The 15,557-nt window shown below is 43.0% G+C and overlaps 1 protein-coding gene across 1 annotated transcript in view; it reads right to left on the bottom strand.

Moving 5' to 3' along the window:
• The window catches only part of CD2AP (CD2 associated protein), a gene marked incomplete at both ends in the record, with an annotated part of 70,476 nt that extends 66,559 nt beyond the window's left edge, over positions 1-3,917 (bottom strand). The window contains one exon of the mRNA XM_080700053.1: positions 3,821-3,917. Coding sequence (XP_080556179.1) covers positions 3,821-3,917 — 97 coding nt within the window. The remainder of the gene's footprint in view (positions 1-3,820) is intronic.
• Between the last annotated feature and the right edge of the window lie 11,640 nt (positions 3,918-15,557).

Below are 15,557 nucleotides of genomic sequence, written 5' to 3'. Positions count from 1 at the left end.
TGCGCTTGGGAGGCGGAGACAGGAGGATCGCACAGATTTGAAGCCAGCCTTGCTGGCTTAAGAGACCCTGTTTCCAAATAAAAATATAAAATAGGTCTGGGAGTATAGCCCGGAGGTAGAAGGGTTCCATCCCCAGTACCACAAAAAAAAAAGAAAAGAAAAGAAAAGTACAAGATAAGCCTGGAACATTGTGTCATGCCAGAAAGCAAGGAAGTTCTCTAAGAAACAAAGTTCTATCAAACAGAGAAGACCCACAGGTGCTCTACTACTAAGTTCTATTCAGCCCTTTTCTTCTTACTTTTTATTTTGCTGAGAGGGTAACTCTAAATTGTGCAGACTGGCGTGAACTTGCAATCTCCCTACCTCCGTTTCCCAAATAGGTGGGTTTTCAGGCACGCCACGTGCCACGCGCCACCAAACCCAGCTTTAATTTCTTAGGTTGTGTGGCTATATTATGAATATGTGGGAGAAGGCCCTGGTTTGTTGGAAATACACACTAAAGCATTCAGGTGAAAGATACAGAAAAAAATTCTGTATCCTATACATCTAACATTTCCACAACTTGGCAATTATTCCGTGTTTTGAAAATTCAGCACGGGATGGTGGCACATGCCTATAATTCTAAATAATTGGGAGGCAGACACAGGAGGAACACAGGAATGAGGTTAGCCTCAACAATTAGTAAGTTTCAAAAAAAATTTTTTTTTAAGTCTGGAGGGCAGAGCACCCAGTGGTAGAGAGCCTCTGAGTTCAATCCCCAGGATTCACACACACACAAAAAGAAATTCAAGACATATACAACAAATTTGTGTCTTCAAGTGTGATCTGTTAAAATGTATAAAATAACAATGCTAAGAAAAAGGAAATAAAATTTAAAAAGGTTTTGAATATCTGTCTTTCAAAATAATTTTTAAAGGAGACAAATCCGAGAATACTCCCTAAAAGTAAAAAAGAGAAATATGAAAGTAAAAATTCAGATGATCAATCCAACGTCTGAGTTCAAGATGGAGCCAAATCATGTGGAATTAATGAGACAATACAGGAAAAGAATCCAAAGCTAAACGAGACCCACTCATGCAGAAAGAGGTCTGTCAGAGTCCAGGACGACGACCAAGGAGCGATGTGAAGACTCGTGCAGGCTGAAGTTAATGAAAAAGGCCACAGAAAGCTGAGGATATAAAAGGCTCATTCACACAGACAGGGAATCCTGTTAGAAGACTTGTCATTAGCAACACCAATTTCCAGAAGAAGTCACTGAAGTATGGATGGAGAACCGACTCCCTACTCTGCCAATCAGTGGGCAAGCAGAGGACTTAACATTTTCATTCAGGTGGAAAAAAAAGAATTAACTTCCACCTGTGAAATTCTACAATATTTATTGTCTGGTAAAATAAAAACACAAAGAAACAAAGCAAGACATGAACTCCAAGACACAGTGGAGCCCATCCTGGAGAGTAAGATGTATGTCAAGGCAGCATCTGTGCAACACACCTAAGAAGAGCCCTCGAGGTCAAAGCAGAGAGCGAGCTCCGGGCTAAGCGGGGCCAGAGGATGGAGGTGCACTGAAGCCCTGTCCACTCCAGACACACAACGAAGGCACGTGGGAGAGAAGCACTGCGGAGGATCAGAAGGTCTAGAAAAGCAAAGACCGACACAGTACTGAAAATACCTCATTATCTGGAGTCCCTCTGGTATTCCTAGTACTCCCTAGTTCGCACATATTAGAGAGAACACGTGTCCCTTCTCAGCAAAGCTAGAAGGGAAGGAGAGGAGAGGAAGAAGGCTGAGGTTGATTAATGGAGGAGCTACATCCGAGTATGTGTAAAAGTATGACTGTAGCATGGTCAACCTGGACACTCACTGTTGGGGGAGGAAGGGAAAGCAGGGAGGGGGAAGGGCACCACGCACAGTCTGAATTTATGCCATTTTTAATATATTCCGCATAAAAAATAAATAAATAAATATAAACAATTTTAAAAAGACAAAGAAAATATCAAAGACTACACTTGGCTACAGGATAAAAAAAATCTACATGATCATAAAAATGTTGAAGCAAATTATTTTAACAATGACAATCACATTATTTCATTGCTAATCAAATGGACTAAACTGTCATAGAACAAAATATAAATATCAACATCTTTCAAAATGACCAGGAGAGCTGGTAAAGTGGAGAATGAAGGTGAGGATACCTTCATCATAAACAGTGCCCCACCCAGCTGGCAGAGTGGTGCACGCCTGTAGTCCTAGTACTTGGGAGGCTGAAACAGGAGTTGGTTGGAAGCCAGTGTGAGGTAACTTAGCAAAAACCTGTTCCAAAATTAAAAAAAAAAAAAATTTAAAAGGGCTGATAGTCTAGCTTGAGGTAGAATGCCCATGAGTTCAATCCCCAGTGCCACAAAATAAACAAACAGCACCAAGTCCACAAATCTGTGTTAGTTGCTGGAGAAATACACATACATTTCTTTATAAAATTTCTGAAAAGGAACTTAAACTCTGATGGGATAAAAGAAAAAGATGTAAACTTTTAAGTAAACTCAACCTTTACCTAACATATAAACAAGACAAAAATGCTGCCCTGCAGGCTCCGATCCTGGCCTCGCAGGCCCTGGCACCAGCCTCAGAGAAATGGGTACTAGGAGCTCTAGTGAAGAAGGGGCCCTAGAGAGGAGCAATTCAGGTGACCTACTGAGGGGATGGGAGGGGGAAGAGGGAAACTCTTTAGGGCACATGAGGTACCTAAACAATATCAAAGTCAATCACTAAATCGAGCATGGGATCGAGGGAGGGGGAGGGAATGGGACGGGGATTGGATAAAGGCTAAGTGGGTGAAGTGTGTTTGTATATCCTCACAAGTCTTGTATTCCATTGAGATGTTTAACTACAATGCGCCAATAAAAATACATTTAAAAAAACAAAAATGAGAGTCTCAAATCAAAATCAGCAGTAGAAATGTATTATTTAGAAATGAGCTGGGTGTGATGGTCCACACTTATTCCAGTACTCTGGAGGCTGAGACAGGAGAACCACAAGCTCTCAGCCAGCCTCAGCTACTGAGACCCTTTGCAACTTAATGAGACCACACTTCCAAATGAATTAATAAAAGCAGGCCTGGGGGTGTGGCTCAGAGATAGAATGCCCCTGTTCAATCCCTATTTCCACACACACAAAATACGAAATATGCAAGCCAAAAAACATAAAGATTTATATATTTCAAAGCAGTTTCCCTCTGGAAAATGAGAAAATAAGTAGAGAACAATGAATCACAGAAATACTGTGTTTCATTATGTCATTTAAACAGTTTTTAGATTTTTATATCATATATAAATAAATTGATTACATATATATTTATATATATTATATATACATTGATAAGACTTTTTCCAAAAGCAGTAAATAATATGTAGCTTTTCAGTATTATGGCCTAAGTGTTTTATAACATATTTTCATGTGTTATAACTAAGAGCTTCATTAAGCCAAATAAAATTTTATTTCCCTTAGAAAAAAACACCATACAGTAAATAAGGTTAAATTCTGACTTTTAAACAAATTCATAACTCGGTTTATAATTATGTTAAAACTAGATTTAAAATAGCTATAGTTAGTAATATACTTTTGTGAAAAATAAAAATGTGCATAAAAATGTCTGAAGAGCTATACTCAAAATGTTAATAGAGGTTAACATTCACCTAAGGAATTTGAGATACTGTTATTATCTTCTTTTATTTTATATGCAGTAAAGAATCAAGCTTACCCAAAGGAGAAGCCTGACTTTGCCCCTCTCCTAAGGGTCTCGAGGAAGCTGTTCCACTTTGCTCACCGGGACGAACCAGTCTAGCGCAGTGCTCTCCCTGCAACGTGAGCTGTGCTGGGCTTTGGGCTCCAGCACAGCTAAGACCAAAGGTCAGGCCAGCCATAGTCACTTTTCTTCTCTTTGCAAGAACCACAAGGGGGTAGTTCTGGACTCCCCATTGTGTGCAACTGGTGGGGTTCCTACACAGGTAATACCCACAAAAGTGTGGGAGCTTCTCAAAGACCGTGGATTCTTAATAGCCTTTTGCTCTCCTGCTACTCATACTCTGCCTCTAGCAATTCATCAGAGCTACCATGTGAAACTGGGCATGGTGGCCCATGCCTGTAATCCCTGTACTTGGAGAAAGGCTGAGAAAGGAGGATCACAGGTTTGAGGACAGCCTCAGCAAGCAGTGAGATTCTCAAAAACCTAGCAAGAACCTGTTTCCACATAAAAAATAAAATTGGCTAGGGATGTAGCTTGAAGGTAGAATCCTTTGGGTTCAATCCCCAGTACCATACACACACACACACACACACACACACACACACACACACACACACACACGCCAGGTGTGGTTGTGCATGCTTATAATCCCAGCATTTGGGAGGCTGAGACCAGAGGATCACGGTTCGCAGCCTCAGCTACTTAGGCCCTTTGCAACTCAGTGAGACCCTATTTCAAAATAAAGGCTAAAAAATAGGGCTGGGGGGTGTAACTTGGAGATAGAATGCATCTGGGTTCCATCCCCAGTACCACACACACACACACAAAAAAAAAAAAAAAAAAAAAAAAACTGTGTGTGTATGTGTGTGCACGCGCGGTGGACTGAGTTTTTGTCTTGAAAAAGGTATGCCCTAAGCCCTGGTACCTGTGAATGTAACATGATTTGGAATAGTCTTTACAGATACAATTAACAATATTTCAGTGCTAGTGGAGGCATAGTCTAGAAGGCTCTTAATTTTCTGCTGGCCATTTAAGAACTGATAAAATGTTTAAATACAATAAGTAATGTGGTCTCTAGCACCAAAAAATCATGGGGCAAGTAAGGTTATTGACACATAAAACAGAAAACAAAATCAGAAATTTTTATTTAAGCTTTAAACTACAGGGTTCTAGTTTTAAGTTTATTTGGATCTTATAAAATAAAAGGGAAAATAAGAATTTAAAATAATTTTGTGGACAAGGGTTTACCTTGAAAATTAAAATATAGCCTTCAGCCAGGCATGGTGACACATGTTTATATTCCCGGTACTTGGGAGGCTGAGACAAGAGGATCACCGATTTGGGGCCAGCGTCAGGTCAGGTATTTAGTGAGGCCCTCCACAATTTAGTGAGACCCTGTCTCAAATTAAAAAATAAAATAGGGCAGGGGATGTAGCTCAGAGTTAGAATAGCCCTGGGTTCAATTCCTAGGACCACAAACATATATATATATATATATATATATATATATATATATATATTTGACATTCATTCTAAAAATCTAACATTTATTTTTATCACTTGATGTAATTTTTTAAACTGCTTCATAAAATATGTTTGGTAATACTGCCTAACTAGTAGGTAAGAATGAGTAATACATCTTTTTTGTGTGTGTGGTACTGGGGATAAAACCCAGGGGCATTTGACCTCCAAGCTATACTCCCTGCCCTATTTTTTATTCTTTATTTTAAAACAGGGTCTCACTTAATTGCGTAGAGCCTCACTAAGTAGCTGAGGCTGTCCGCGAACCGCGATCCTCCAGCAGCAGCCCCCTGAATGCTGGGATGACAAGCGTGCGCCCCACGCCCGGCTGAGTGATTCTTCATCTAAATGGTGTACACACAAGCACAGACACACATCAGAACAGCAAGGCCACATACTAGTCAGAGCACAGCCTGCTACAGCAGAAGGAGATCTGAATTAAAGCCTAATGTAAAGCTGTGATTTTAGAACACATTTCTAAATAAACTCAAAGTTGTTTCTAACACAAAGAATGACACAGACCAGCACACACTGGAAAGACCAACTCAAAACGTTTTCTAAAGAGCATACTGTACTTTAACCAGGACTTGGATGAACTCACTTTTACAAGCACAGGAATTTCTATACTTACAATCCAAAAATTTTGGAACTTTATGAATAATCATGGTAGTCTAAATGGCACTCTGAGTCAGTTGAGATGTCAGGTAAATGTCTGGCCTCCTCAGTACAAGAGCACTATACGTCATTAAGAAGGAAAAGACAGTTTTAATACTTCAAACACAAGTATTTCAAAGGTATTGCCGCAAATGAGTTTGCTTCGTTTTCGTTGTAAAGACTCATTTCCAGAAGTAGAAGAAAAAGTAATGTTGACCACAGCTGCTACTTGACATTTATTCTCAAATGGACTCCAGCTGGTGCTGCCGGGAGGGGCAGAGCCTGAGGAGGGGGACCCAGTGGAACGGCAGGCCACGGAGGCACGCCCTCACAGGGGGGACCCCAGCCGCGTCCTATCTCTTTTACTTCCAGCTGCCGTGGGATGAAGAGGTCTCTTCTGCCATGTGTTCCTGCCGTGATGTGCTGGGCTGCCACAGGCCAAAAGCAACAGGGCCAAGAAACCATGAGCCAAAACAGACCTTCCCTGTGTCTCGGGGGACGACTCACGGTGACGGGGAGCAAGCACCACTGCCAGTTATCTACTACGTCACTGGCCGAAGTCATGAGGAGGAAATCAATCCTACCTGCCTTTCAGTGCAAGATTTCATATTCTAATCTTTTTCTACTTGTTACAGTTTAACTTTTGGGGGGTACTGGGGATTGAACCTACAGGCACGCTACCATTTGATTTCCTTTTTTGGAGAAAGGGTCTCATAGGTTTCTGAGAGCCTCCCTACACTGCAGAGGCTGCCTCTGAACCCGCGATCCTCCTGTCTCAGCCTCCCAAGTACTGGGATTCTAAGTGTGCACCACCATGGCTGGAACATCTTAACATTTCTGATACTGGTTTCCCCTAAATTACTACATTCCGTCTCCTTTGAATTTCTAACAGAGTCACATGTGAAACTTTATTTCTATTAAGTCTTATTCTTATCACAACACTAATGGCAGTCCTAACAGATACATGCCATTCGTTAACAACTGGAAGGAGAAAGCGGCAAGAATCTAGATATTGTGAGAAGTTAAAAAATTTAATCAAATACTTGACATTATTCTCTCATTAGCAGTCCCTTTCCCTGATGATATAGCCTCGTGTTAACTCCTTTCTATTTTTTTTCTCCTTCAGTGCTGGTATCAAACTCAGACTTCTTACATATAACACCTTCACTGAGCTATATCCCCAGCCCTAACACCTTTCTTTTAAGGCTGACAGTCACTATCAGCATACTTACACGTATTTTTCTCTGGAAATCCCTAGTGGCTAGATGCTACGTGAAGAACTCCTCTGAGACCCTGGAATTACCCGACGTCATCAAAATGAACCTGAGCTAGGCAGGTGTGCCGGCACACATGGCACTCACAGCTACGAGGGAGGCTGAGGCAGGAGGATTGTTTGAGCACAGGATTTCAAAGTCAGCCTGGGTAACATAGTGAGATCTTGTCTCCACGAGATGAAAAAAAAAAGGAAAAAAAGCAACATGGGCTAATACTGGAATTCAGGCTCCCAATAAGATCATGATGGGAGTAGAAGGTAGAGAACATGAAATAGTCCCTAACGCAAGCCTACGAGAGCTACTGGAAAGGACTGATGTGGTTCTAGGAGAGAAAGAGTCCACAGCACCGCCATACCTGACACTAGATCCTCACCTTAAACCAGGCTTCAACTGAGAAAAATGGATTTTTTCCCAAGCAGCTTTTTGCAGAGTAAAAACTCCCTGCAGTGCCAATAATTAGTAAATATGCTGTTGGAAAATCAGAGTCCAGTGGAAACAGACCAGTAAAACTAGAACATCCAGGCATCGAAGGCCTTCAAAAACAAACAAAAACCAAAACAAACTAAAAAAAAAAAAAGGTGTGTCAACTTTAGTCCCAAAAAGGCAACATTTAGAAAAGAGGAAAATACCTACCTCACTTGGAGCTAAAACCAAAGTTACGACTCAAAAAGGAAAATGTTATAGCTTGGACTCGAGGCAGAGAAAGTCCTAGAGAGGTGAATTATATGTTTCCCAATGGCACTAAGGTCTGTACTGTGAACTAGTCTAAAGCTGGAGATGGGGGTGGGCCTAGGGAGTAAGAGAAAGAACAAAACACACACACACACACACACACACACACACACACATGCACACGCACACGCACACACACGCACACACACACAGGCACACATACCTAAATAAATTAACGAAGGTCTTCCAACTAATAACTAGCCTAATACACGACCTCACTGAAACCAAGGGTCCACCAATTCCTAGTGCGCGGAAGCTCATGCCTTACTTGCCGTTTATCATTATATCGGCAGTGATAAATACGTAACATCCTTAAGGACTGTGGATTTGTTTCTGAAACAGAAGCTTATGCTGAAACTTTGTAATCTGCTTTGCTTTCCATCTGGAAGGGGAAAACTCAGGTTGAAAAAAAAAACTCCTGCAGGAAAGACAAAGGAGAAGCCAGGTGTACTCGGGAGGCTGAGACCTGCAGGAAAGACAAAAGAGAAGCCAGGTGTACTCTCGGGAGGCTGAGAAAAAAGGGTCGCAGGTTCGAGGCCAGCCTCAGCAACTTAGTGAGGACCTCTGAATTTAGTGAGACCCTGTTCCAAAATAAGAAATAAAATAGGGCTGGGGATATAGCTCAGAGAAAGAATGTCCCTAGGTTCTACTCCCAGTACCATTAAAAATAAATAAAAAGATACACACACAGAGAGAAAGGTGTGTGTATGTATATGTAAATACATACGTGTGTGTGTGTGTGTGTGTGGGTGTGTGTGTGTGTGTAAACCTGGCTAATGTTGATTAGTAATGTTGTTTCAAGCACTATACATTTAATAAACATATTACCTACAGGTAGTTTAATTGAAATAAACCCTAAGACTCAAAAGTGAGTCATTAGCAGGACATTTCTATTTGCAACTACTTATCTGTGTATTAATCAAAATGTTTTTTCCAAACAATACAACAAAGTAAAAGAAAGTGATCGCTCTAGCAGGGCGTGGTGGCGCACACTTGTGATCCCCGCGTTTGGGAGGCTGAGACAGGAGGATCCCGCAGGTTCGAAGCCAGCCTCAGCTACTTAGTAGGGCTCTCAGCAACTTAGTGAGACCCTGTTTTCAAATAAAATGTAAAAAAAAAAAAAAAATAGGGCTGGGAGTATAGCTCAGAGGTAGAAAGCCTCTGGGGTCCACCCCCAGTACCACCAAAAAGAAAAAGAAAGAAAACAAAAAGAAAGCGATCACTCTAGAGCCAGGCGTAGTTGGGCACACCTATCATCTCAGTACTTGGCAGGCCAGTACCACACAAACACAAAAAAAGTTTTTCCTAAGCATTAAACTTATTTCCATTAATGGAGTTTCTCACAGTATATCCGCTGTGAGGAGGGGAAGTCTTTCTACATAATTTCTAAATATTATATTACACGAAATTCAATTTCTCTTTTCTGTGTGTGGTACTGGTGACTGAATTCAGAGGCATCGTTCTCTGAGCTACACCCCCAGCCAATATTATTTATTTGGAAACAAGGTCTCACTAGGTCAGTGAGAGTCTCACTACTTGTTGAGGCTGTCCTCCCATCTGCGTCCTCCTGTCTCAGCCTCCCAAGTACTAGGAGTACAGGCATGTGCCACAATGCTCAGCTCAATTTCTGCGTTAGCACAAAATCACCTCATCTAACTGGTCCTTGAAAGACAGTATCTTGCATTAACCAAGGTCAAAAATTGTTCTACCCGACCCCCCAATTGGCACAGGAATTAGAGAAATTATTTGAAAATAAAAATAACAATCAGTCCTAGTAAGCACTTTACAAGTATCAGCTCATTCAGTCCTAACAACCTATGGAGACTAATGCTTTTTTTTTTTTTGGGGGGGGGGGTTACTGGAGGGTGAACCCAAGGGCATTATACCTCTGAGCTACACCCATAGCCCTATATATTTTTTTTAATTTTTTTTTTGAAACAGGCTCTCACTAGGTTGATAAGAATCTCCACTACTTGCTGAGGTTTTCTTCTTTTTTTTTTTTTTTGGTGGTGGTACTGGGGATGGAACCCTTCTACCTCTGGGCTACACTCCCAGACCTATTTTTTTTTCTATATTTTATTTGTAAACAGGGTGTCTTAAACAAGCAGAGAGAGAGCTCCAGCATCTCGCTCAGTCACATTTCTAGTAGGTGAGCGCAACAATCCCTGTCCAGGGTCAGTTCTCCTAATTCTTCATCTGTACTGTCCAAATGTAAAAAACATCACTTCAAAAGTACCCATGCTGCCCAGCGTGGCGGCGCACGCTTGTCATCCCCGCGCTTGGGAGGCAGAGACAGGAGGATGGCGCAAGTTCGAAGCCAGCCGCGCTGACTTAAGAGACCCTGTTTCCAAATAAGAATATTAAAAAAAATAGGTCTTGGAGTGTAGCCCAGAGGTAGAAGGGCTTCCAGGAACCCCAGTACCACACACACAAAAAAAAAGTATCCATGTTAATCTCAAAAAAGACTTTTATTTTGTGACAAATCATATAAAATATGTAAATATTTAGGCTACATCTTAAAAAACATTTGATAATAAAGCCAAGTAAATGAGATTCACATTAAGGAAGAAACTCCTCTAAATGAACTTGAAATATATATATATATATATATATATATATATATATATATATATATATATATTGTGTGTGTGTGTGTGTGTGTGTGTGTGTGTGTGTGTGTGGTACTGGGGGTGGAACCCAGGGACTTTACTACCTCCCGGCTTTACTCCCAGAGCTTTTTTATACTTTATTTGGAAACAGGGTCTCACTAAGTTGCTGAGCGCCTCCCTAAGTAGCTGAGGCTGGCTTCGAACCTATGCAATCCTCCTGCCTCAGCCTCCCAAGTGCTGGGATTACAAGTGTGCGCCACCACGCCCGGCTTGAACTTGAGAATTTTAATATGATTATATGACTAATAAAGTACCCATTCATACGGAAAAGTTTCACAAATACTTTTCAAAATTTAACCACAAATACCCCAAATAGAGATCTTCAAAACATCTTGAGTAGCCAAGCTGACAGGATAAGCATTGAACTTTACCAAGAGTGGCAACTCACCTAACCAGAACATAACAAATAAGTCACAAAGAAAAGGTCTCTGGCCAATCAAAATAGGTATTACACCAGGTGGGGGGGAGGGGCAGGGCCAGATTCTTAGTACTTGGGAGACTGAGACAGGAGGAGCTCGGGTTGGAAAACAGCCTCAGGAACCTGGTGAGATTGTCAGCAACCTAGCAAGACCCTGTTTCAGAAACAAAACAAAAAAATAATAATAATAAAATAAATAAAAGGGAAGGAGATGTAGCTCAGAGGACAAATGTCCCTGAGTTCAAACTCCACTGCCACCAAAAAAATAAAAAAAGACGATGTCCGAGTATTTATAATCATTTACTTTTCTCAAGAAAAGACCTCACACTTTAAGAAAGAAAAGAGTACTAATTTTTTCCCTTATTCCGATTCACAAATTTGAGTATGATTTCCACATTTCAAAAAAACGAGAAGGGGGAAAAGGGTGAAGGGACACACTAATTAATCATGATTACAAGCACATCCAAAGGAAAAATCTTTAAATACCTTCAAAATGCAAAGAAACACGTTATTTAGCACATGAATCAATAGTCCTATATACAATCCAACAGATTCTCAGGGCACTAAAGCATATGAAAGTTCTAGGTTATGACTCTAGGTCATCAAAAAAGTGTAAGTATATTCTCCATTCTATTTAAAACAGAGGAGTAATGTATACTTAATTTTAGTATGATTTTTACCAGATAAAAGTCGGATAAAGTTGTTTTAATTTTGATGCCTAAAGAAATAAGCTCGCGACTGTGATATAAACTCATCAATTAGAAAACATAAAAACTTCATCTGAAAGTTCCAATCGCAAATTTCTTAGTTTACTATTTGAGTGGAAGGGCGTTTTGTGTATACAAAGTAGCAGAGAGCAGGAGGGAGGTGAGAGGAAAGTAAAATTAGAAAGTCTAACAAAATAGCTAGGCAAGTGCTTACAAACACTATACTCAAAGCATCCCCCGCCAAACAAGTGTGGGCAGAGGGTGCCGCATCAGCAGTGCTCGGTTATGGGTCCAGCTACTAAATCATTTGGTAGTTTCATGAATTATTAATTTCGGTAATAGCTTGTTGATATGACGATGTACCAACTCCCAACTGAAAGAAGTGATAGCCGCCTCCCGATTTAGCCCACAAAACCAAACCTGGTTTTAACTCTTGGGGAACCTTGCACAACGAATGGCACGAATCTGATTTAAAGCCACAGCAGCTAATCTGCCTTGTGGCACGAATCTGATTGAAAACACACACGCCGACCAACTACCCTTTTACACTGCTTTAAATTTCCAAGGACCGACGGAGTTACTGCCCAGCCCACACTGGACTTTTTATCCACAGAATCGTTACACCAGCTCCCAAAACTTTCCCGACCGAGCTCCCACCCACTCTGCTTTCTCTAAGGCCGAATAAAACTTGAAAACACCCGGCCCCGCCGAGCAGGGCCGGGTCCAGCTCCGCTCCAGCGAGGAAGTCCAGCTCCAAACAGGAAGCGCTGGCCGAGGGTCCAGCCCCGCCGGGGGGCGCGGGGGCCGGGGGCCCCACCGGGGGGGAGGGAGACTCGCGCCCCCCCACCCCCGGCCCCGGAGCATCCCTGGCAAGCTTTAGCAGGAGGTAAAAAATAAAAATAAGAAAACTCCGGGGACAAAATGCATGTGTCCGGAGCTGTGCGTCCACTCCCAAGCCCGATCGCAGATAAAGACGTCGGAGCCCGCGGGGCTGGGTCCTTCTCGGGGCCCTCCGCCGCGCCCCTCGCGGGCCCCCGGCGGGGACCCCCGGCCTCGGGCGGGCGGCCTTACCCATGCTGGGGCTCCGCGAGGCGCCGAGGCTCCGCGGCAGGCCGAGGGGGCGGGCCCGCGTCCGCGCCGGCCCTGCTCAGCTCAGGCCGGCCGAGGCGGCGCCTCCATCCGCTCCGCCGGCCCCGTCGGCGCCGCTCACCCGCTCGCACCCGCTGCGGCCGGGCCCGCCGGAAAGCGCCCAGCCCGAGCGCCCGCCGCCCGCCGACTGGAGACCCGACCCTCAGCGAGGCCGCGAAGAGTCGCGGAGCGGGGCCGGGGAATGCGGCAGATCTCGCGAGAATTGCCGCGCTCTCCCTCTCGGCCCCGCCCCCTCGGCCTGGCCCCGCCCTCTGTCACGCCCACCGGCCACGCCCCGCTGTGGGAGCCAGGTGCGGTGACGTCACGGGGCCGGGTTGCTCGCGCCGGCCGCAGCCAGGTGCAGAGAGCGGGCGCGAAGGCGAGCGGCGGAGCTGCGGTTCCCCCTGCCCGCCGAGGCGCGCTGCAGCGGGCCGAGTCGGGCGTGCTGTCTGGTCTGTGGCTTCCGATGGATGCAAAAGGATTTCGCTGATAAGCAGAAAGGAGCTCGGGCTGCCCCGTTTCCCGCGGCGGCGGCCACACGTGTTACTTTCTGTAGAGAAGCGGCCTCCGGGAGGGCGCGCTGGGCTGGGATGTTGAGGGCCCAGCAGCTGTCGGGCAAAGTTCGCTGTGGATCAGAGACACTTGCTCCGGGTTAGAAAGAAGAAACAAAGAAACAGCAACAGCAAAACTCTGGGCATGAAATAAATTGTTTCAGAGGAATCAACTACAGTATTCCTTTAGTCGCTTGTTGGCTGAAGGCAACTTTCCAGTCTCTTCTGAAAGCATAAATTATTATATGATCAGGGAAAAAATGGTATCATGATTTGAAATGTTGCCAGGCATTTTTTTCGAGAGTCAGTAGAAAGGAGGGCATAGGATTATTCTGATAAAACATGGGCCTTTCTTTGAGTTAGAAACGAATGTCATTAATTTAAACCTCAACTAGATTTGCTTTCTCCGCCCTCCTGTTTAAGTAGACCCAATTTTGGGGAACATCGTGGAATCAACATTTGTTCAGTGCCAACTATTGTGCCCGGTGCTTTTTCAAGAATTTATGTCATTGAATTGTTGCAGTCATGAGCCAGGCAGACCTGGGGATATGAGACTCAACACAGGCATTTTTGTGTGTGTGTGGGGGGGGGGGGGGTGCATTGAATAAAGTAACTTGGTTGAAATACAGTTTATTAAATCTGTTGAAAAAAATTTTTACAGTGCAGATCCTATCAGGCACGCGCATATCCATTCCCACTAATACCTAAATGCCTGCTTTCGCCATCATTAATCCCTTTATTACTTTAAAAAAAAAAAAAAAGGGTTGCAAGAGCCAGGCGTGGTGGCACTTGTAATCCCCGTACTTGAGAGGCTGAAACAGGATTGCAGGTTCATACTCTCATCAACCTAGTGAGATCCTGTTTCAAAATAAAAATAAGGCTGGGGTGTAGCTCATAGGTAAAAAGCCTCTGGGTTCAATGCTCAGTGCCACAAAAAAAAAAAAAAAAATTGCATAAGGTAATTTAAAAATGGGAATTGTCAGCCCAGCGTGGTGGCACACGCTTGTAATCCCAGCATTTGGGAGGCTGAGACAGGGGGATCGAGGTTCGTTAACAGCCTCAGTTACTTAGTGTGGCCCTTTGCAAATCAATGAGACCCTGTTTGAAAATAAGGAATAAAAAATAGGGCTGGGGATGTAGCTCAGAGGCAGAATGCCCCTGGCTTCCATCCCAGTACTGCAAAAAAAAAAAAAAAAATTGTCAAACTCATAAGTACAGCCCAAAAAGTAGAAAAGTAAAAGTAATATGGACACCTAAAGATATTGGCTGTGTAGTATTATAATCATGGCACGTGGTGGACCTTTTTGCTGTCAATATATATTTATTATTATGTTTACTAATAGTCTCATACCTCTCAAACCAAAACAAAGAAACAGAGAAAAAGGAAGTTTAAGGAAAGAAACAGACCAAATAATATTATGTCCATATATATTAGCAGGTGCCAGAGTAGCGGATGGGGTTGGAGGGACCACACCAAGAGATGTGGGCGGATATGAGTGTACCACTTTGAATCTTGATATATAATCACATTTCACCAATAAAATTCTAAGGGGAGAAAACGGCTGAATGATAACCCTTATCCCCAATGACTTGCATTTTAAGTAGGAGATAAGACATGAACACATAAAATTAATAGGGCGATGTAGAGAAAGTCGAGTGCTGGAGAATTTATAATAAAAACTACTATTAAAAACTACTATGTAGCCGGGCGTGGTGGCGCACGCTTGTAATCCCCGCGCTTGGGAGGCTGAGACAGGAGGATCACGCAGGTTCACAGCCAGCCTCAGCTACTTAGTGAGGCTCTCAGCAACTTAGTGAGACCCTGTTTCCAAATAAAATATATTAAAAAAAAAAAAGGTCTGGAAGTATAGCCTGGAGGTAGAAAGCCTCTGGGTTCCACCCCCAGTACCTCCAAAAAAAAAAAAAAAAAAAGAAAAGAAAAGAAAAACTACTATGGACTAGGCAAGGCAAGGTGTAAAGAGAAAGTGTACATGGTACTAAAGCTTGAATAAAGGCAATAATTCTGTCTGAAATAACTCCAGAAATAAAGGAGAGGAAGATATGCAAACAGAATTTTTCTAAGCTTTTGGGAAAGTTGTGTAGCTCAAGCAACTCGTAGGAAAGTAAACCAAGCATGCCTAGGTGGTACTTGTAGGCAGTCCCA

Source organism: Muscardinus avellanarius (assembly GCF_963383645.1).
Source record: "Muscardinus avellanarius genome assembly, chromosome: 8".
In the NCBI taxonomy this organism is placed as follows: Eukaryota; Metazoa; Chordata; class Mammalia; order Rodentia; family Gliridae; genus Muscardinus; species Muscardinus avellanarius.
This window is presented reverse-complemented; position numbering and strand designations above follow the sequence as displayed.